The 23174-nt window shown below is 46.6% G+C and overlaps 1 protein-coding gene across 1 annotated transcript in view; it reads left to right on the top strand.

Annotated features, from left to right (window-relative positions):
• Positions 1–23174, top strand: part of LOC141066014 (P-selectin-like) — a 927434-nt gene that overhangs the window by 855846 nt on the left and 48414 nt on the right. Inside the window, exon 9 of the mRNA XM_073557950.1 lies at positions 2985–3012. Coding sequence (XP_073414051.1) covers positions 2985–3012 — 28 coding nt within the window. The remainder of the gene's footprint in view (positions 1–2984; positions 3013–23174) is intronic.

The raw sequence follows: 23174 nt of genomic DNA on the forward strand, positions 1-23174 counted from the left end.
GCAAGCCAGGTGGGCCCTGTATTTCTCCCGCTTTGACTTTCAACTTCACTTTCGACCTGGTAATAGGAACATCAAGGCCGATGCCCTTTCCAGGTCGTTACAGTCATCGGAGAGGGATGAAGTTCCATCCTATATTATCGAGCCTACTAAGATGATCACCGTGGCCCCTGTGAATTTTGCTATTCCTCCGCCCGGTAAGACTTTCGTCCCTCAAAGCAGACGTACAGAGGTGTTGGGCTGGGGGCATTCCTCCAAAATTGCTGGTCACGTTGGGACTAAAAAGACTCTCTTGCTGCTGTCCCGGTATTACTGGTGGCCCACGCTTCGCCAGGATGTGATGGACTATGTTGCCTCGTGCACAATCTGTGCCCAGAACAAGGTGGCTAGGACTTTGCCCGCCGGTCTTCTTCACCCATTGCCAGTTCCTGAGGTCCCCTGGCAACAGATCGCCATGGATTTTGTGACTGATTTACCCCGCTCAGCTGGATGTACCACCATCTTAGTCGTAGCAGATCGTTTTTCCAAGATGGCCCACTTCATTCCCTTACCGGGACTACCGTCCGCCCCGAAGTTGGCCGAGATCTTCATCCACCAGGTCTTCAGGCTGCATGGTCTTCCTCAGCGGATTGTGTCGGATCGGGGGGTCCAGTTCACCTCCCGCTTCTGGAGGGCTCTCTGCCGGCTTATGGGTACATCTCTCGACTTCTCCTCCGCATACCATCCTCAGACTAACGGGCAAGTGGAGCGAATTAATCAGGTGTTAACCACCTTCCTACGTCACTTCTCCAACGCCCATCAGGACAATTGGGTCGCGCTCTTACCTTGGGCTGAATTCTCGCACAATAACCATCCCAGCGAATCTACCACCAAGTCACCATTTTTTGTGGTAACCGGTCAAAACCCAGGTATTCCGTTACCTTTCTCCACGTCTACAGGAGTACCCGCAGCCAATTCTCTTGCTAAGGAATTCTCGCAGATTTGGAGAGAGACCAGGGACGCACTCAAGGGTGCCAACAACCGAATCAAGAAACATGCAGACAAAAGACGGAAGGACGTGCCTCCGTACCATCCAGGTGACAAAGTCTGGCTTTCAACTCGACATATCCGTCTGAGAGTTCCCTCTTATAAGCTGAGTCCTCGGTACATTGGGCCGTTTGAAGTGATTGGACGCATTAATGAAGTGGCTTACAAACTGAGGTTGCCTGCTTCGCTCCGGGTTCCCAACGCTTTCCATGTCTCGCTCTTGAAACCCGTAGTCCTGAATCGGTTCCAACCAGTTTCCATCGTCCCTCCTTCACCTGTTATCTCGGACAACGTCTTCGAGGTCAAGGATATCTTGGCTATGAAAAGAGTCAGGGGTAAGACCCTTTTTCTTATCGATTGGGTGGGTTTTGGTCCCGAGGAAAGGTCCTGGGAGCCTCGGGAAAATATCAACGCTCCCCGGATTCTGAAAAAGTTTTTGGCCAATCTCAGTAGGGGAGGACGTAAGGAGAGGGGTACTGTGATATCGGCGGCTATGCCTGCCGATGCCCCTCCTGCAGCAGCGCGCACTGCAGCGTTCCCTTACCTGCGCGCCCCCTTCCGGGCGCGCGCCCGTCGTCCACTCGCCCTCACGGCGGCTCCTGGCACCCGCCCTCTGTCTCGCGCACGCCCCCTCCCGCTCTCTCTCACCAGCGGTGGGCGGCGCTAAGGGGCTGGACTGGGGGACGCACTTCCGGGGGTTGGTGTATTTCAGGCATCCTCGCTGTTAGGAGGACGCCTGATGATTGTGTAGTATTCTGCACCCTCTGGCCTCTACAGTTCTCCTGTAGCCTTACCTTTCTCTGCCTTATCCTCCCTGCCGTCCTCAGTCTCGTCCCCCTCGCCCTCCCCAGTCTGTCCAGGCGCTGCTTCCTTCCTATCCTCTGTACCCTTCCTCTGTCTCCGGTTAGCCCTGGTCCTTCCTCTTGCCATTCCCCGTATTGTGTCTTCCCTGTGCTACCAGTCCCTGCTCGTATCTCGGCCCGCTGCCTCCCCAGTCCCTTTTGTCCGTGGAGCCGTCCCTCTTGGTTCCGGCTGTCGCGCCTCCGCCCTCTGTGGTCCTGCCCCAAACGATCCCTGTATAGGGGTCGGTCTTCACCTGGCGTGCTCGACCCAGGGGCTCCGGACCCGCGATCCAGAGGGTCCACTCTCTGACGTAGTTTCTCCTAAAACATTACAGTTACTTATGGTAGGCCTTGTTACATTGGTCCCAGCTCTCTGCAGTTCATTCACTAGGTCCCCCCGCGTGGTTCTGGGATTTTTGCTCACCGTTCTTGTGATCATTTTGACCCCACGGGGTGGGATTTTGCGTGGAGCACCAGATCGAGGGAGATTATCAGTGGTCTTGTATGTCTTCCATTTTCTAATTATTGCTCCCACAGTTGATTTCTTCACTCCAAGCTGGTTGGCTATTGCAGATTCAGTCTTCCCAGCCTGGTGCAGGGCTACAATTTTGTTTCTGGTGTCCTTTGACAGCTCTTTGGTCTTCACCATAGTGGAGTTTGGAGTCAGACTGTTTGAGGGTGTGCACAGGTGTCTTTTTATACTGATAACAAGTCTAAACAGGTGCCATTACTACAGGTAATGAGTGGAGTAAAGAGGAGACTCTTAAAGAAGAAGTTACAGGTCTGTGAGAGCCAGAAATCTTGATTGCTTGTTTCTGACCAAATACTTATTTTCCACCATAATATGCAAATAAAATGAAAAAAAACAGACAATGTGATTTTCTGGATTTTTTTTTCTCAGTTTGTCTCCCATAGTTGAGGTCTACCTATGATGTAAATTACAGACGCCTCTCATCTTTTTAAGTGGTGGAACTTGCACTATTGCTGACTGACTAAATACTTTTTTTCCCCACTGTATTTTATAGATATGGCTTCACTTTATGAAATGTGAATACGCCTTTGATTTATTATCCTTCTAACACACTTTTACTTTAACATTTTTCTTTTTTTTAATAATAGTAAATGCGGGAATCCTGAAAGAAGACAAGTGAGTACATCTATTTTCCTTTTTTCTCCCTGGAATCACACAATTTAGGATCAACTATCCTAAGCCATCTTCATGAGCATGTACAGTAGATCATAGAAAGCTGAAGAAAATTATATTGGCAACCTAATGTCTTATTCCAGAAAAATCCATGTTTTTCTTATATGTAAATGATCTGTTTAGAACTGTGAGCCAGATATTGATTTGCATGAGAATCTGCCTCCAGGGCTAATTTTTAATAAAAGGGAATGTTACAAGTGTGAGACATGTAAATAACAGAAGAGAAGAATGGAGTTTTGTCTCCTTATAAACACATTTGCTGCAGCTCTCACAGCTATCCTGTATTGTAATGCTGAATGCCTGTGAGATGGAAGCTGATGCAGTATGAGAGGACAGCTGCAGATGTGTTTAAAGGGGTTGTCCAGCCTTAGGGCACAAGTCTGCAGTCACCCTATATGAGGATTCTCTAGTGCAGGGAGTGGCAGGCGCGTGACATCAAGTATTGTATATATGAGGCAACGTGTAGACTAGACACATAAGGATGGAAGTATGCAAATTGCAAATCACTTGGCCGCCCACTTCCAGAGCCAGAAACGCCTCACTGTGCGCAGTGCACACACTGTGTGGTTTCACAAGTCTGTAGTCACAAAGAGTGACTGCAAACATTTATCTCAAGACTGCACAACACTTTTAATGCAGTCCTGTGTCAGTTATAGTCACACACAATTCTGCAGTGAGACTAGGAGAGAAGAGAATAACTATAACATATCATACTGGTAACGCTCCCTTTTATTTAAAATAACCTCTGGAGACAGATTCTCATGTAGATCTTTCTCCAGTATTGAATCAAAGAATTCATAAACTCAAGGAAATTCAAATTGTTGTGTGTGAACATATATACCCTTTAAAAACAGCCTTTAATAAGTAGATTACTAAAAAACACCAACCCAGTGAAAAAAATGTATATACCAAAAATATAATGACCTAAAAAAGAACTAGCCTGAAAAATACCCTACAATAGGCCTAAATTTGCCCCTGCCTGACTGGAGGTTGCCACCCTATAGAACGATTTTTTTTGGTGCCCCCACTCAACGAAGGCTATCCCTCACTGCCCTATTACAACCCTAACAATATAGGTGGTAAAAAATGTATTATAGAGCAGAAATGAAGAGAGTCATGAAAACTAATGGTCTCTATACAGGTTCCCAGCGAGTATCTTGTAAGGCATACAGATAATCAAAATTACCATCCAAAATCATGACTAATACTCCACAATGTGACATTCCATATAATAAAAAACTATCACATACTACAGGCCCACATATAGCACCTGATTATACAGTCTGAGTAATTGACTTAGAATTGTAAAATGGGAAAAATTAGATACACCCCAAAATGACATCCAAAATGATGACTGATAGTCCACAATTTTGGCCCATACATAACAGCTAGAAAGACATTGTGAATAGTTTGGAGTATGACTTATGAATCAAATGCACTCCGACGAGTTTCCCCATCAATAGCACGGTTCATCAGGAAGTTACAAAGATAGTAAGAATGCCAGATGCCATGATGGATGATGGTATCAACAATAAAATGATAAGAGTTACACTCATGCATGATTGTAAGTAGAGTCCTATGGACCCCAGAGTAAAATTTTCACAACTACCTGCATGTTGCTCAGAAGCGTGGATCCCAGTAGTGTTGCTAGAGTCATACATTAATAACAATGTCCAATACATTAATAACATTGTTCTTTGTGGCCCCTATCCAGTCCCCCTTTGTGCCTCTATAATATTAATAACAGTGACTTCACCCAGCCATCTTCTCCACACCAATAATTACTGCTGTATCCTTTGTGCACTAACAGCAATTAAAAAAACAACAATTATGCCTATCACCTGAATTTCAGTATTTCTCATCCTTTGCTTGGAGCAGGCTGCACAGTGACGTCAGTGTCCCGCATGTAACAAAACACTGATGATGTGGTTGTCAGGACTCTCTTGTCAGGTAACCAGGGTCTCCTACTCTGTCTCTAGCGCTAGGGGGCTCCCTATCTATCCCTGCTGCCCGTATTACTCCTAATGGTGAAGACGCCAGGGCCACGTACCTTGTTGAGCTCCTGAATCCGCCTGTCACGATCCATGCTGGATTGTGACAGATAAAAGCACTGGCAACCTTTTTTTTCCTTTAAGCTGGTTGCTTAAAGTTAGTTTTGCCCCCCGGAGGCCATTAGGGTCATTACACAGTGGTGTCTTTAGTTCTAGTTTTTCCCCCGGTGGTGGCTAGTATTATTACACGGGAATCACTAGCAGGTGTGATTGCTCTGGCTCTTGCCTATAAAGGAGAGTCAGGTGGTCTCACTCACTGTTGGTGATATTGTTCATTTCCAACCATCCTTGGTGGAGGAAGGAGCTAGAGCAGAGTTCCTTGCCGCTCAGTCAGAGTCCTGGTGTGGAAGGAGCAACAGTGAGGAGTTCCTTGCAGCTCTGACAAAGCTTTGGTGAAATAGCAGCTATTCAGGAGGAAAGCTGCACTCAGGTACTGAACTCTGTTGCTGGGAGCAATAGCAACAGAGCAAAGCTAAGTGGTTTTTCCCTGTTTGTAACTTTCCTTATGTGTGTTTTAGTGCAGTGGTGGGATTAGTTTCTGCACTGTCCAGTTTATTAGAAAGGGATAGGTGCAGGGCGAGCTAGGGTTTTTAGGTATCCTGCTCATCACCAGGTGCGGAACCTGCCTAGGGACCGTCAGGAGTGTAGAGACACTGACTCAGGGGAGTGCAGGAGGTCTCCACGTCCCTGTTCCCTATTGCAGGGCCCTCCATTGTATCGGTTTCCCTGGTGTTTCCCTTATCTCTGTAAATTCGCCCTGCTGGAGGCGGTGTATCCAGATACACGTGTAACTATTCAAATTCGCCTGCTGGAGGCGGTGTATCCGCCTGCACGTTTCATTGTTTAAATTCGCCCTGCTGGAGGCGGTGTATCCAGGGTCATGGGTATCATAGAAATTCGCCCTGCTGGAGGTGGAGTATCCAGTCACCCGTGACATCACACCGCCCTTGGTTAATTCACTACCCCACCCAGGGGTATGAAAATACACCAACCAGACAAACAAGGGAGTATGGACAGGGATAAAGGAAAATACCAGTTATACGAAATGCACACAACAACAACAGAGGGGAGCATTGGGAAGTGAAGGAAGGGAAAAATCAAAGAAGGAAAACAAGAGGATTTGCATATAACCAAAACCAAGCAACAGTCTCTAGATAAATCCACCAAACACCTCCTCAAACAACAAAACTCCTCCAGCTCCTGAATCATGCTGCATGAATCTAACTTTGACAATCCCTGCTTGCCAGAGGCCAGTATATATAGGAGAGGGGAGTGGCCAACTCTGAACAGCTGAGAACAACAAAGCAAGCAAGCTTCCAGGAGTGCTCAACTGAAACAGATTAATCTCTGCACTGCGAAGAGAAACTTGCACTGTTTAATAGGAAGGAGAAGTGCTTCTAATCAGTGCAGGAGTACATGAAATAAGAAGCTGCAGTCTTCTGACCCCTCTCTGTAAACCTGTGACAGTGGTGCAATGAGTCAGTGACTCTTTGCTCCACAAAAGATTTCTGTTAGATGTATGCTGAGTGGACACAACCAGCAAAAAACAGGTATAACCACTGGTGGGTCTCTTCTCTACAGACTCTTGACACACCTCCTGTTACTTCTACCACTACGAACCTGCTTTTATGTCTCGGAAACTACTGCTTACGCAGTAAATGGAAAGCTGGACTGCACGCACCAAATAACCATCTCACCATTTCTGGCCTGCACTGTAATTACTTAATTCTGAGACAAATTCTGCCACGTTAGATGGAAGATCAGTCACAGCTATTTATTTCTTAACAGTTTTAACCATTTCACCATTCTTTTAATTCTTAATTTAGTCAACCCCACCCAACAATATTAGAGCCTTTTCTATTCCATCCTGCAGCCTAGAAATGAAAATATCCACCTAGATTGTATTCAAATGAACACAGTCCTGCAATAAAACATCCTTATTATTTCTTGCCAGCATTATTTTTTGTACTACTATGCCCCATAATGCTTGCACAAATTTAGACATTCTATTGTTTAATTATTTTCTGACCCAGTGTATGGTGAAAAGGTTTCTAGCACCACACCAAAGTCTTTTTTGGAATTATTTTCTCTAAGACAATAATACAAGTATCAAATAAACTCTTAAAATTCTGCAGTCAACTCTCTATCAATAGCCAAATCTTGGCAAAGGTATGCTTTAAAACAATCTGACTTCCACCTCCCGAAATGCCTAATCCCATTTTCTTCACGGCTTAGTGCGTCAGCCCTTGGTAGCTGCCCCAAATTTAAACGAGTGCTTTCCAAACTCTGATGTCACCAAACCAAGCCTGGACAAACAGGATTTAAAAATCTAATCAAACTGAAAATGTGACACTGGTAACCACAACACATGAATGAGAAAAGCTGAACCAGTTGCTCTAAAAGCTGAATTTGTAATATCTTCATCAGACTGTAAGGAGGAGGACCAGGCTGCAGGGACCTGTACTGAACCGGGTCCAGAACTGTTGAGGCTGCGTCCCATGTTGCCTGGGGGAAGGAATAGGGGACCAGATAGACCCCATGACCCGGGAAGAGGGGGAGTGTTAAAACCAGAAACAAAGTCGAAAGCATGCGAAGCAGCAGTTAGTTGCCCGCCGTCAGGGAGAGTGCAGGAGGGTGAGCAGCATGCTCCGCGCCCTGAGCATCAGTGCCACGACGTACTGGGGCCGACATCTCCTGGGCACTCCAGCACATGGGCGGACATACCGCATGTGCAGCCTGTGTGGCTACACCTGGGCCCGGAGGTGGAGGGGGGCTAATAATGAGGGCAATCTGATGACCCCTGGCCATATTGCACGCGTGCAGCTGGCAGGGAGAGATCCCTGCAGCTCCGCTGCCTACAAGAGAAAATAGCAGCGGAGCGGTGCTGAAACAATATTTCCTGCTTCCTGCCCATGCTTCCTCTCACACAGACAGCAGTGCCACTGGATGATGTCATCATTCAGCAGCCAGCTGTGCCAAAGAGAGGTAGGCGACGGTAATGCTGCGGCAAAGTGTGCGGATAGGTGAGAGGTGCTGTGTGGGTGTCTGTGTGTGTGTGTGTGCGCGAATAGCGCTGCAGGGGAATGTGCAGAGAGATGAACGGTGCTGTGTGTGTCTGTGTGTGTAGGGCGACAAGAGGGCAATGATGGGGCTGATGGGGAGAAAGCAATGACGGGGTGATGGAGAGGGCAATGATGGGGATGTGGGCAAGGAAGAAATGATGGAAGTGGTGGAATGGGCAAGGATGGGGATGGTGGGGGAGGAGGAAATGATGGATGTGGTGGAAAGGGCAATGATGGGGGTGGAGGGGGTCCCAGGACCAAGGGGACCAGAGTCAGATGGACCCACTTTAAGAGGAACTGAGACTCTTTTCGTTAGTATGGTTTGAACATAGTCGAAGTCACATCTGACTAGTTGGCAATGTTGACTAGAGACTACACTACTGCTATTATTGTTTTATACCTGCTGTTTTAACTCTACAGGTGCCATCATGGTCAGAGATGACCATGTTTTAGGAGGGAGGGGTGTAAGGAGGTGGCAGGGACCCTCATTTGCCCCCTCTCTCTCCTGCTTCATGTCGTACCCAGGTGTTGTGCCCGTTTGTTAATATACAGTGGGGCAAAAAAGTATTTAGTCAGTCAGCAATAGTGCAAGTTCCACCACTTAAAAAGATGAGAGGCGTCTATAATTTACATCATAGGTAGACCTCAACTATGGGAGACAAACTGAGAAAAAAAAATCCAGAAAATCACATTGTCTGTTTTTTTTTTCATTTTATTTGCATATTATGGTGGAAAATAAGTATTTGGTCAGAAACAAAATTTCATCTCAATACTTTGTGATATATCCTTTGTTGGCAATGACAGAGGTCAAACGTTTTCTGTAAGTCTTCACAAGGTTGCCACACACTGTTGTTGGTATGTTGGCCCATTCCTCCATGCAGATCTCCTCTAGAGCAGTGATGTTTTTGGCTTTTCGCTTGGCAACACGGACTTTCAACTCCCTCCAAAGGTTTTCTATAGGGTTGAGATCTGGAGACTGGCTAGGCCACTCCAGGACCTTGAAATGCTTCTTACGAAGCCACTCCTTCGTTGCCCTGGCGGTGTGCTTTGGATCATTATGTTGAAAGACCCAGCCACGTTTCATCTTCAATGCCCTTGCTGATGGAAGGAGGTTTGCACTCAAAATCTCACGATACATGGCCCCATTCATTCTTTCATGTACCCGGCGTCCTGGCCCCTTTGCAGAGAAACAGCCCCAAAGCATGATGTTTCCACCACCATGCTTTACAGTAGGTATGGTGTTTGATGGATGCAACTCAGTATTCTTTTTCCTCCAAACACGACAAGTTGTGTTTCTACCAAACAGTTCCAGTTTGGTTTCATCAGACCATAGGACATTCTCCCAAAACTCCTCTGGATCATCAAAATGCTCTCTACCAAACTTCAGACGGGCCCGGACATGTACAGGCTTAAGCAGTGGGACACGTCTGGCACTGCAGGATCTGAGTCCATGGTGGCGTAGTGTGTTACTTATGGTAGGCCTTGTTACATTGGTCCCAGCTCTCTGCAGTTCATTCACTAGGTCCCCCCGCGTGGTTCTGGGATTTTTGCTCACCGTTCTTGTGATCATTCTGACCCCACGGGGTGGGATTTTGAGTGGAGCACCAGATCGAGGGAGATTATCAGTGGTCTTGTATGTCTTCCATTTTCTAATTATTGCTCCCACAGTTGATTTCTTCACTCCAAGCTGGTTGGCTATTGCAGATTCAGTCTTCCCAGCCTGGTGCAGGGCTACAATTTTGTTTCTGGTGTCCTTTGACAGCTCTTTGGTCTTCACCATAGTGGAGTTTGGAGTCAGACTGTTTGAGGGTGTGCACAGGTGTCTTTTTATACTGATAACAAGTTTAAACAGGTGCCATTACTACAGGTAATGAGTGGAGGAAAGAGGAGACTCTTAAAGAAGAAGTTACAGGTCTGTGAGAGCCAGAAATCTTGATTGCTTGTTTCTGACCAAATACTTATTTTCCACCATAATATGCAAATAAAATGAAAAAAAAACAGACAATGTGATTTTCTGGATTTTTTTTTCTCAGTTTGTCTCCCATAGTTGAGGTCTACCTATGATGTAAATTACAGACGCCTCTCATCTTTTTAAGTGGTGGAACTTGCACTATTGCTGACTGACTAAATACTTTTTTGCCCCACTGTATATCAATGTGATGTGCTATGTCTGTACTGAATTCATGTGCTAGGTTTGTATTGTCCTATTATGTTACTATTGTACATTGTAATATATAACCTGATGTTAGAGAAGGGCTAGTAAGAGGTTAACTATGGGGGCTGGATCATCCACCTCAAAGGAACAGGAAGTTCCTGTCAGCGGTCAGTGCCCGGGCAGGATTTCCCGAGGCAGGACATGTGTCCCCATCTAGGACAGAAAGGACCTCCAGCTGGGGAAAAAAGGCTGCCGCAGACTGCTGCTATCATCTGCCAGGCAGAGTGGTCAGACTCTGGGACTGTAGGTCTGTCTTCAGAAAGACTGTGTGGCACTCCAGTTTGAAGGGGAGCTACTGATGCTGACCGCCCTCAAGCAGATACAGTAACAGAGCAGGAAGCCCTATTTCATGTACAGCAAAGTTTTCCCTGTTGGATCAGAATTGTGCCTGACGTGTTTTTTTCCTGGATCCTTACCATCAGTGGCTGCCGTGAACGTGGAGAGGAGGTAACTGACTGTGCTATAGAATTGGGTCCGAACCTGTCCTTTTCAAGTGCAAGGGGCCAGGGTGCTTGTGGACTGTTGCTTTAATGGACTCAGTCATGACTACCACCCCGTGCCACCTTGTCACAGGACAATGATGCTCTTGCAACGCCCAAGTAATGACCCATTCACCTTTGACATCTATGTCCATCTTCGAAAGTCAAGTATACATTTTTACCTAGTCAACAATATCCAGCCTTCAAGAGACATTGGCCATGATTAGGCTATGTTCCCATGTAAGCAGAATTTTCCTGAGCAAAACCCGACTCCTTCGCAGGAAATCCACATTTTTTCTGCTTTTTTAGGCTTTTTGTGCATTTTTATCACGTTTTTGCTAGTTTTTTTGCGGATTTTTTTTCATTTTTTTCTGGAGCATCCTAATACAATGAATATAGAGGCAAATTCACAGATTTTCAGCTAAATTAATGAACATGCTGCGTTTTCTTCCGCGATGGGTTTTTTTTTTTGCAGAAAAAAACGCAGCATGGGCACAAAAATTGCGGAATGCATTCTAATAATGGGATGCTTAATGTATGCGTTTTTTTTAAACGTTTTTGCAGGGGAAAAAATGCTAAAAAAAAAAGTGAAAGAAACGCAAAAAATCCTGAACGTGGGCACACAGCCTTATCCTTGCAAACACCTTCTGCTGTCCATAACAACCACCATAGCAGAGTGAAAGAAATTGGGCTACTGGTGTCCCTACCATTTGACTCAATCTTCCATCCTTTTATAATTTGTTGAAAAAAAATTTTTCGGCAACTGCTGCTGATGCTCTTTTGCAACATAACGACCCCAAAAATGTTAACATCGCACAAACGTGTGTTACAGCCAATGCTGAAATCATCCCAGGCTACAGCATGCCATGCCCTCCACTGCATTTTTACAATGATTTTGACTACTGAAGCTCAGTAGAAAAGCTTGCCATATAATGAGATCCTGTCTTATACACTTTAAACTACTAACAAAATGGTGTGGCTGGACCACATCTCTAGATACTAATGATAACTTACATGATAAAAAACACTTTCTATCAGAATTGAGGTAGCTGAAATATCTTTTTTTTTACATCTATATCTGTACCAAGAAAAGGTAAACATGTGATAGGCACTTTAATATTTTCTTTTGATACCAGCACACCAATATTTCTCATCAATTCAAAATACTTACAGTAAATATGAAAAGAGATGAGCAAGAACTAAAATGCTCAGGTACTCGTTGCTCGAATCCAGTAATACCAAATGCTCAGATGCTCGTTTCGAGTAGCGAGTATAATGGGAGTAGATAGAGTTGAGCGAAACAGGTCGGCCAGATTCATAAGTCACTGACTTATGCCAAAGTTGGGCTTCGCCGTCCGAAACCCGACCATAGCGTGAAGTCGGCCATGCGGTCGGCAAAACGAGCGCCAAAGTCGGATTTCCCAGAATGCTTGCAGGTGCCTTTTTTCAGCCAATGAGCAAGGACGTACACTGTGGGCAACGAGATGACATGTGCAGCGTCCACCACCATCGTAGAGAAGGGCATTGCAGTGATTGGCTTGCTTTGGGGGGCGTCATAGTGTCTATAAAAGCCCTGACCGCCAACCTCCATTTTACTTCTGCTGATCTTAACAGTAGGGAGAGGTTGCTGTTAATCAGTAGGGAAAGAGTTATGGCTGTAAAGATATAAGAAGTTCTTATGTGCTTGTGCTGATAGCAATTGTGCTGTACAGTTAGTGTGCAGTGACAGGGGAGGATTTTCTTGTGTGCAGCAGCGCTGGTTATTAGGCTGCCTGATAGCTGTATTGCTGTGTGTACACTGCTGTGCAGACTGCTTTTTACGCAGCACTAATACTTTTATTCTTTTTTTCTGCACAGTTACCGACCATTCATTTTTTCCCACACCGTATAGAGCTGTAAGCTCCTCACACACTACCGTGTACCGGCTGGAATCACGGTCAAATACATGCTGACTATCTGTGTGTGACTCCAGAAATAAATATGAAGATCTAAATTTTCCCCTACACCGTATACAGCTGTACGCTCCTCATACAGTACTGTATATCTGCTGTTTCTATTACGGTCAAATACATGCTGAGTGAGCATCTGTGTGTGACTCCGGAAATATATACAGAGATTTAAATTTTTCCCTACACCGTATACAGCTGTATGCTTCTGATACAGTATCGTATATCTGCTGTTTGTATAACGGTCAAATCCATACTGAGGGAGCGTCTGTGTGTGACTCTGGAAATAAATACGGATATTTAAATTTTCCCCTAAACCGTATACAGCTGTACGCTCCTCATGCAGTACCGTATATTTGCTGTTTGTATTACGGTCAAATACATACTGAGTGAGCATCTGTGTGTGACTCTGGAAATATATACGGAGATTTAAATTTTTCCCTACACCGTATACAGCTGTATGCTTCTGATACAGTACCGTAATCTGCTGTTTGTATTTCGGTCAAATCCATACTGAGAGAGCGTCTGTGTGTGACTCCGGAAATAAATATGGATATTTAAATTTTCCCCTACACAGCTGTACGCGCCTCATACAGTACCGTATATCTGCTGTTTGTATTATGGTCAAATACATACTGAGTGAGCGTCTGTGTGTGACTCTGGAAATATATACGGAGATTTAAATTTTTCCCTACACTGTATACAGCTGTACGCTTCTGATACAGTACTGTATATCTGCCGTTTGTATGACGGTCAAATCCATACTGAGTGAGTGTCTGTGTGTGACTCCAGAATTAAATACAGAGATTTAAATTTTTCCCTACACCGTATACAGCTGTACACTTCTGATACAGTACCGTATATCTGATGTTTGTATTATGGTCAAATCCATACTGAGTGAGCATCTGTGTGTGACTCCGGAAATAAATACAGAGATTTAAATTTTTCCCTACACCGTATACAGCTGTATGCTCCTCATACGGTACCATATATCTGCTGGTATTTTTGGTGCATTTTCCCAAGCAAGAGGAAGTATGGTGGAAGAGGCCACGGACGTGGGCGGGGGGGCAGCTGGTACTGATGGTGGTGGTGGTGCATCTGCTGGTAGTGCCAAAAGCACAATAGCTCCTAAGGCAGGAGGTGTTGAGCCTGCTCATCATCTGGCTCCAGAAGGCCTGGAAGGCTCCCTTTTCTGGGAGTAGGTAAACCGCTTTTATAGCCGGAGCATCAGGAACAGGTTTTGGCTTACATTGCCAAAACAGCCTCCAGCTCTATCGCCTCCTCTTCTGAAGTTTCAAAAACCGCAAGCACTGAGTCATCAGTGCAGGCTCCTGGTCAGGAACAACACCTTTCCTTGTGTCCTTCACCCCCACCAAAAGTGAAGGATGCAGCAGGCCACACTTCAGATTACTCCCTGAAGCTCTTTTCACATACCATGCCTAATTTATCAAGTGAAATCCTGAATTCCCCAGTCCAAGATGAATATGACATGGAGTGCACTGATGCACAGCCAGTGCTATATGATTCTGCTGGTACATTCACCCAGAGCACTGCATTGCCCTCGCAGTCTACTGAGCCAGATTCTGACCCTGATGAAACTCAGATGCCCCTTCCCGCATACTATACCACCTTACACTGTGACACAGAGGAAGGTGCAGATGAAATTGAAGAGGAGGTGATGGATGACCCAGTTGTTGACCCGGATTGGCATCCATTGGGGGAAGAGGGTGCCGCTTGCAATAGCTCAGAAGAGGAGGAGGATGCGCAGCAGGCATCAACATCGCAGCTGCAGTTATCTGGCAGGCCCGTAGCAGTCCAAAAACGTGTTAAAAAAACAAAAAGAGTTGCAGGACAGCTTGGCCAGACGGTCAAATTAGCACAGCGTGCAAGCCCTGAAAATTTTTCCCATAGTAGGAAGAGTGCAGTGTGGCACTTTTTTGACCAAAATCCTATTGATGAGGCAAAGGTTATCTGTAAGAAGTGCGGAAGGACCTTTAGCCGAGGGAAAAATCTCTGAAATTTGAATACCAGTTGCATTCTTAGACATGTAAACACCATGCACTTGCAAGCGTGGACGAACTACAAAACTTCAGGTAGCACACGTGCACCTGCTCCGACTGAAGGTAGTCAGCAACGCTACATCGCTTCCCCCACTGTAAGCCCATGAGGTGTCATTGCAAGGCCAAAGCAGTCAGGGAATCACAATGTTTTTCCAACGAAAGACTGCATCTAGGCCATCACCACCACCATCACCAACTATCAGGATCCTGTCAGCGCCGGCGAACTGCCGCGGCTGAACAGGGTAACTCACCCAGACTACGGGAGGACCCGGGGTCCGATACTGCAGGGAAAGTTCAGACAACAGGACCTGCGACACTGAAAGTAATTTAGCAGTACAAGGACCTACGATCATGTGGGGGCGTGGCTAGCGTCCTGCTGCAGGATAGGGTTGTATTACAGGAATCCTGGAGCAAAGGCTAGGGAAACTCAGGTCAGACAAACGGGGGTCATACACGGGGAGGACGGCGCGGTACCAGAGGGACAAGCAGAGAATAGTCAAAACGTAAGCAATGAATCATACACAGAGATAGCAACGCAGTACAAGGGAGGCAGTCAGAGAGTAGTCAGGTCCAAGGCAAAAGAGTCATACACGGGAATAGCAGAGCAGTACAAAAGGAACAGGCAGAACTCGTAACAGGGACAGAACCGGATCAAAACCAAGCAAGCATAAAGTATCACAGTCACAAAGCACACCAGGGTCACACACTCAGCCAAAGGTCTGAGTATAAGCAACAAGGAGTGAGCCCACAATGAGGCTATAAAAAGCCTCCCAGAATCTCAGAGTGAGGCTGTCCAGATTAACTTCTGAACTACCTGATCACACAAACTCAGCAGATCATGACACCAACCCCCTCTCAGTCTGCCTTGTCCACCGCTAGTTCCACCATATGCAGCTCTCAAGTCCAGCTCACCCTAGCAGAGACTGAGTAGGACAAGAAAGTATTCATCCTCTCATCCGCATACACTGGCTTTGAACGCCTACATTGTACACTGCCAAACTGATCTCATTAGAGATTATGCCCTTCTGTTTGGTTGAAAGCACAGCGTTCCAAGAGCTCATGGACTACGCTGTCCCACGCTATGACCTACCCAGTCAGCACTTCTTTTCTAGAAAAGCCATCCCTACCCTCCACCTGCATGTGAAAGACCGCATTGTCCATGCACTTAAACAATCAGTGAGTGGAAAGGTGCACCTCACAGCAGATGCATGGGCCAGTAGGCATGGCCAGGGCCGTTACGTGTCCATCACCGCGCACTGGGTGAATGTGGTGGATGCAGGGTCCACAGGGGACAGCGGCGGTGGGACAGTGCTGCCTAGCCCACAGTATAGGCAACAGTTGGCAGTAGGCGTTCGACCCTCTGCCTCCTCCTCCTCCAGAAGCGAAAGCTTGTCGACAGAGCGCAGTCGCACGAGCACTCCATCCGCAGCTGCCAGTGTTGCACACGAGGTGTCCGACTATCAAACAGCTAGTGGTAAGCGTCAGCAGGCTGTTTTAAAGATTATGTCTTTGGGCGACAACAGACACACCGTGGAGGTACTGGCCGACTACTTGCAGCGAGAAACTGAGTCATAACTGGGCAGTCTACATCTTGAGGCAGGCAAGGTAGTCAGTGATAACGGATGTAATTTTGTGGCGGCCATAGCCCTGGCAAAACTGAGATGCATACCTTGCCTGGCTCACACCTTAAACCTGGTGGTGCAGTGCTTCATAGATAATTAACCTGAGTTACCAGCCCTGCTCCATAAGGTGCGAAGACTGTGCTCGCACAACCATCGCTCGTCCGTAGGCTCCAGTCGTATGCAGAGGCTGCAACGATCGCTCCACCTCCCCAAGCACCGCCTAATCACAGACATTGCAACAAGGTGGAACTCCACCATGCACATGGTTGAGAGGCTGTGCAAACAGAGGCAGGCTGTAATGCAATTGTGGGAGGATATACGGGCAGGCAGTTTGAGGGCAGACATCGAGTTGTCGGGTGTGCAGTGGTCAAAGCTGAAAGACCTCTGTAAAGTCCTTCAGTGTTTTGAGGAATACACACGGCTGGTAAGTGCAGATGACGCCATCATAAGCATGAGCATCCCACTTATGTGTCTGCTTATGCAAACTTTGACACACTTAAGGATCAGGCATCTGCAGCAGAGGAGGAGGAGGTGGGAAGCCTTGATGACAGTCAGGCATTGTCTGCTCAGGGAACTGTCATGGACAAGGTGGACGAAGAAGAGGAGGAGGATGAGGGGGATGATTATTTTGGGGAAGAGGATGCTTCTCAGGGGGCAAGAGAAAATGTTGGCTTGCCAAGGTAAGGTACAGGGTTTGTACGTGACTGGAGGGATGTTGATTTGCCAGAAAGTGCTCCTCCACCCACCACTGGCAGTGCATCATTGACACCTGGAACATTGGCCCACATGTGTGATTATCTCTGGCGGATCCTAAAAAGGGACCCCCGCATTGCCAAAATTATGAAGGATGACGATTACTGGTTGGCCAGCATCCTCGATCCACGCTATAAAGGCAAATTACAGAACATCATGCCACTGGAGAACCTAGAGCTAATAATGGCGCACAAACAAGCAACTCTGGTAAACCTTTTGTTAGAGGCATTCCCAGCACACAGCAGCGGTGCAGGGAATGCCTGTACGTGACTTCATTCCACATTTCCTGCAGGTTATTACACTGAGCACACCACATCTTTCTAAATCTACCATAATATCTCCGCCTGCACCTCACTCACAGTCCAGACGTTTGTCCTGTTCACCGTACCTCACCCTCTCTCAGCACAGCAGCCAGCCCTAGGTCTCGCAGTTGTGGTCGCATAAAAGAATGTTTCCTCCTATACATGCCAAAGTTATTGCTGCCTTTCCGCCACGTGGTTTCCGAAAGTTGATGGCCGTCGCAGACCACCAGTGCCAGCTGCCCAGTCGCCATTACTTCTCTAAGAAAGCTGTGCCTGCATCACACCAGAATGTCGCAGACAACATCACTCATTCCCTGAAAAAATCTATGCCAGGGTGCATTTCACCACTGGCACCTGGACGAGCAAACATGAGCAGGGGCGTTACATCTCTGTGACTGGGCACTGGGTGACTCTGGTGGCTGTGGGGGCAGGAGGTTAAGGAGATGGTCCACAAGTCTTGGTATCATCAAGGCTTGCGGAACAAACCTCTGTATCTATCACTTTCTCCACTGATTCTGGCTCCTCCACTTCAACTAGGACCTCTACCTGCGACCTCATTCTCTCTCTTAACGAGACACGGACTACAACAGCGCAGAGAAAATCTCCCCATCTCCGTACTGCGCAGCCAGGGCTCACTGTAATCAGGCAGTATTTAAATTATTATGTCTTGGAGATCACAGTCGCACAGCTCAAGAGTTGTGGACAGCTATCCAGGCCAAGTTTGAGAAATGGCTGTCTCCACTGAACCTGGAGCCAGGGAAGGCCGTGTGCCATAACGATGCAAACCTGTTGGCAACCATATGCCAGGGCAACTGCACACATGTCTTGCATTGGTCACGTCCTCAATATGGTGATACAGCAATTTCTCCCCCATTATCGTGGCCTGGATGCACTGCTGCAGAAAGCATGGTCCCTGTGTGCTCACTTCTGCCGATCGCACACGGAAGGTAATCGACTTGCATCGCTACAGAGGTCTTTCGGCCTACAGTTTAACCTTTTGATTTGCTAGGTTTTGACATGATGGAATTCCCCTCTACACATCTAGCAGTGACTGTGGCAGCCGCAATGAACCCTGGTGCCTTTTGTCCTTTTGCATAGCCTTGACCAATGTTGTACAGATGTGGTGCAAATCACACTTGCAGAGTGGGCACCCTTCTGCACAGTTTCAAAATGGCTACTAAAATGGTTAGTGCTGGCGATGCCATCATCAGCATCACTATTCACAGTCATCTACATTTGGGAGCACACTTTGAATAGGCTGCTGAAGGAGGTGGTGATCCCAGAGGAAGAGGCGGAAGCAGAGGAGGATGTGGAAAGGATAACAATATCTCTAAGTTTTGGACTGTCTTCGCACAAGTGAATGCCATGGGTGTGTGGATTACAGTCATTGAGGGGGGCTCATGGTACCAAACAAACTTTTAGTGAAGGTGCAGGTGCCAAGGAACAAATGGAGGAGGAGGAGGAGGAAGACGTGACAGGCACAACAGTCAGTAAATGAAGAGGATAATGATCCCCGTTCTGTTGTCCATGGTTGGCAAAGGGTGACAGCAAAAGCAAGCTTGAGTGTTACCTCGCCACCAACACACCATGGAGTTGGACCTCATGGAAGCGCCCGACACATGAGCGCCTTTTTGCTGCACTATCTGCAACATGATGCCCATATTGTTAGGATTAGAAATAATGCTGACTACTGGGCTGCAACTCTGTTAGATCCACGGTACAAGAGAAAATTTTGCTTGATGCTCCCGCTCCTGGAAAGGGATGTGTGCATGCTGGAGTATTGAAGAATGCTTGTATACAATCTTAAGAGTGATTTTCCCCAAGATGGCAGTGAGGCACACAGTGTGCATCACAGTTTTAGACGTCCAACCCCGGGAACATCAAGGTGTCAACACAAAAATATTAGCAACTATTACCACCGCGATACTTACCTGGGCTCCTTGGCACTATGCTGTCCCTCGACGCGTCTAGCCGGCACTTCCGGCTTCGTGTCTGCTCCACGCACCCCTTCGGCGTCTTGTACCAGGAGGGGGTCATGACCCGGAGGTGCTGCCCTGTCATGGCGGCGGCCACCGGCTATATCAGGCAGCTTCCTGCCAGGGAAGGCACCTGATTATCAGTAGTGTGTGTTAGTACCCTTGCTGGAGCATATACTGGTTTCCTCAGGTCCCTGTCTGCCCTCTTGTGTGCTCTGCACATCTTTGCTTTGCCCTGTACTCTGCCCTGGTGTGCTCTGTGCGTTTCTTACCCATCCCTGTCCTCTTTTCTCTTGCAGTGTCAGCTCTTGCTGTGGATCCGTGGGGCTCTTGCATCCTTACCTTCTCCTCGGATCCCGTTCTAAGTCCTTCCCCATCCTCCACTGATCCCGCATACTTGCAAGCTCCATTCAAGGATCCCTTAATCCACCGGTCCCCTCTCTGACCTATGCTTTGTTTTCCCTTTGGTACCGGCAGTTTTGATATTAAACTTCCATGGGCCTGTCCCTGACGCTCCCTGTATAGTGGAGTGGAGGATGGGGAAGGACTTAGAATGGGATCCGAGGAGAAGGTAAGGATGCAAGAGCCCCACGGATCCACAGCAAAAGTAAAAGTATTCCAGCCTGACCTCACTAACTTTCTCTTCCATGACCACCTACATCGGACATCACGAAAATGTTTCTACAACTGCTCTAACATGCTTGAATCTACCTGAGAAAACACCTCTGTGGCCTGATATGGAGGGAGGGGAAAAGGAGAAAGAACACCATTGCCCAGCGATCTGAAAAGGCTTGGCATGCACTAATCCTCTTTGTCCCATGACCCTCTCCTCCCCGAGCTGAAAGGGAAGTCAACAGTGGATTAAAAGGGGCCAAAGATAACACCATTCTCTGAAGGCTACTTCTCAATGCCACCAGACTTGCAGGTGGAGAGGAATCCAATACTCCTCCCAGATCCCTACAATGAGCCATCATATCTTCCACCTAGGCAGCACTGTTCTGTACAACCCTCTCCAGGACCAGCTCTTCCAAATCTGCCACCACTTGAGCCACCAATACAAGGGGTTATGACTTCTCCGTGTCTTGCAGGTATGAAAATCTCATGACCTCACCCCTTAAATACCACTCCTCAAAAATAACATCTCTCACCTTACTATCCAATAGGGTGCAGGCCTTTTCCCACTTTAACTGCCCCTTTATTTTTAACCAAATCACACTCTCCGTATGCAGTCAGTACATACAGAACATGGAGTTTTACATTGTGTGTACAATTAGTCTGAGGAAAAATGGCCCTAAAATGATTTTTAACTTTCTCTGAAAAGTCAAAAATTGGTTACAGTCTTACAGAGGGATGAATCACTCTTGAAATTGTTAAGATATTAGGATATAATCACAGATATCTGAAAAGTTTTGTTGGAAATATTCGACAGAGTTACAAAAATGCATCCAAAAAAAAAATGCATATTAATTGCTTAAATTTGAGATGAATCAAACGTGAAGTAACCAGGAGCCTATTATCCTCCAGTGCTGTCATATTTCAAAACCGAAACCTACCTGGAATACACAGAAGTACAAGGTGTTCAGTGCTCAGAAATGTGGACAAGGTAAGGAAGGCTGAAACTCGACCACCACTGTAGAAGATAAAGAAATTGAAATGCAAAGACTGATCCAAAAAATATCTGAAGACAGATTTGACTGTGGAGACTTGTGTGTCTTAAACAGTGCCTTCCCCCCTCCCACCAGTCCTGCAATAAAACACAGTCAGGCCTAGATGGGTTGAAACAGGTCGGTCACAGTTTATTAACTACACAAGCAGAGAAGGGCAATTACATTTCATAAGAGGCTCATTGCCGAGGTACTGTCCGCGATTGACAGGTGAGCTGGCCAACGAGCGATTATGAACCTTTGCTCTCCTCCACATCTTCCACTGTGACTTAGTATTGTTAACAAGGGTTATATATATATATATAATTTTTTTTCTCTATATACACATATACATATATCCGCAAAATAGTATGGCAATTTACACACCAGTGACATCTATAAGGGAGGGAGGGTGGGACAAAAGCTTCCAGGGGTCGGCCGGAGGAAAAAGGAAGTTACTGACCTGGGCACCTGGCTTTAACCCCTGTAGGTGTGGTGGAAGGACCCTTCCCTTTTAAAACTAATGGACAGCTGTGCATCCCAAATAGTACATCACCTGGGGAGTGGTGAGAGGGGGGAATTGGGCACTGAGCTTTATTCTTTTTTCTAACTTTAGTCATATGGGCTCCACAGTCAGAGGCACGTTCCTTATTTAGTACCGTGCCTACTAGACTGCAGAGACCTGTGTGTCTTAAACAGTGCCTTCCCCCCTCCCACCAGTCCTGCAATAAAACACAGCAAGGCCTAGATGGGTTGAAACAGGTCAGTCACAGTTTATTAACTACATAAGCAGAGAAAGGCAATTACATTTCATAACAGGCTCATTGCCGAGGTCCTGTCCGCGATCGACAGGTGAGCTGGCCAATGAGCGATTACAAACCCTTGCACTCCTCCACGTCTTCCACCATGGAGGATCATGTGTATGACCTACACAGGACTCCGACCCCCACCCATCAACATTAGGGCCTGTTCAACTCTGTCCTGCAAGCCAGACTAAAATATATCGAGACCAATGTCCATCAGGTGAACTCCGTCCAGTCTCAATAGTGACAAGTTATCACCTTCCAGCTGGTAGTGACGAACCACAATAACATATTTACCCCTCACGAATTTTGCCATCCGCGCATTGAACTTCCTCCTTGCGCGCTATATGGCTTTTTCATCTCTTGCAGCCTGCCAGACAGCTTGTGGTATTATCTCTGACCACACCAATACCATACCCGTGAATAAACAGGTAAAGCGTTCGATGTCTGTTGTCATAACTGTGTAAAGTCCAGCAATTTTACGTTTGCCGAGATCATTGCCCCCAGTGTGTATCACTATTACTGGGTGTTTAGGCCTCCTGAAGATGTAAACTGTCTGTCGGAACACCTGCTGCCATTGGAACCCTCTGATACCTCTCCAGTTGACTTCTAGACTCGGGAAGTCTAGATTTTTTCCTCCAGGCCGAAGCTCGGCCCTTTTTTACTCTCAGTAGACATATGAATGTCTTAAAACCCACACTTCTACTCATGTAAAAGATAAAATCTGTTACTTCAGCAAATCAGGTCTTATGTAACTATGCGGATTTCCATCGACCCATTTTCTGCACTTCTGCCTCTGATACTCCTGCCCTAGCTGCTTCTGTGGCTGCCCCGATTCAACAAGAATGCGTCCTGTATTCCTTCGGATTAGCACCGGTTTTCTCTAAGCATAGCTTGAAAGTTGCCTGAAATTGATACTTTGAAGGGGAGACCCATCTGTATGCTCAGAAACGTGGACAAGGTAAGGAAGGCTGAAACTCGACCACTGTACAAGATAAAGTAGTTGAAATGTCAAGACTGAGCCACACTTCCTGGCGCCGCTGGAGTGGCAGCCTGTTACAGTAGCTCCTTCTTTGCTCTACTTTTTTCTATTTTCTATTTTTCCTTTCTCTTTTTTTTTATTGTTACTCCAAAGGGACATTGCACTATGGAAAACCATAAGAGGACCTGGACCTTTGATGGACTTTTTACCT

Source organism: Dendrobates tinctorius, unplaced genomic scaffold (assembly GCF_039654945.1).
Source record: "Dendrobates tinctorius isolate UK_male_01 unplaced genomic scaffold, ASM3965494v1 ptg000012l, whole genome shotgun sequence".
Taxonomy (NCBI): domain Eukaryota; kingdom Metazoa; phylum Chordata; class Amphibia; order Anura; family Dendrobatidae; genus Dendrobates; species Dendrobates tinctorius.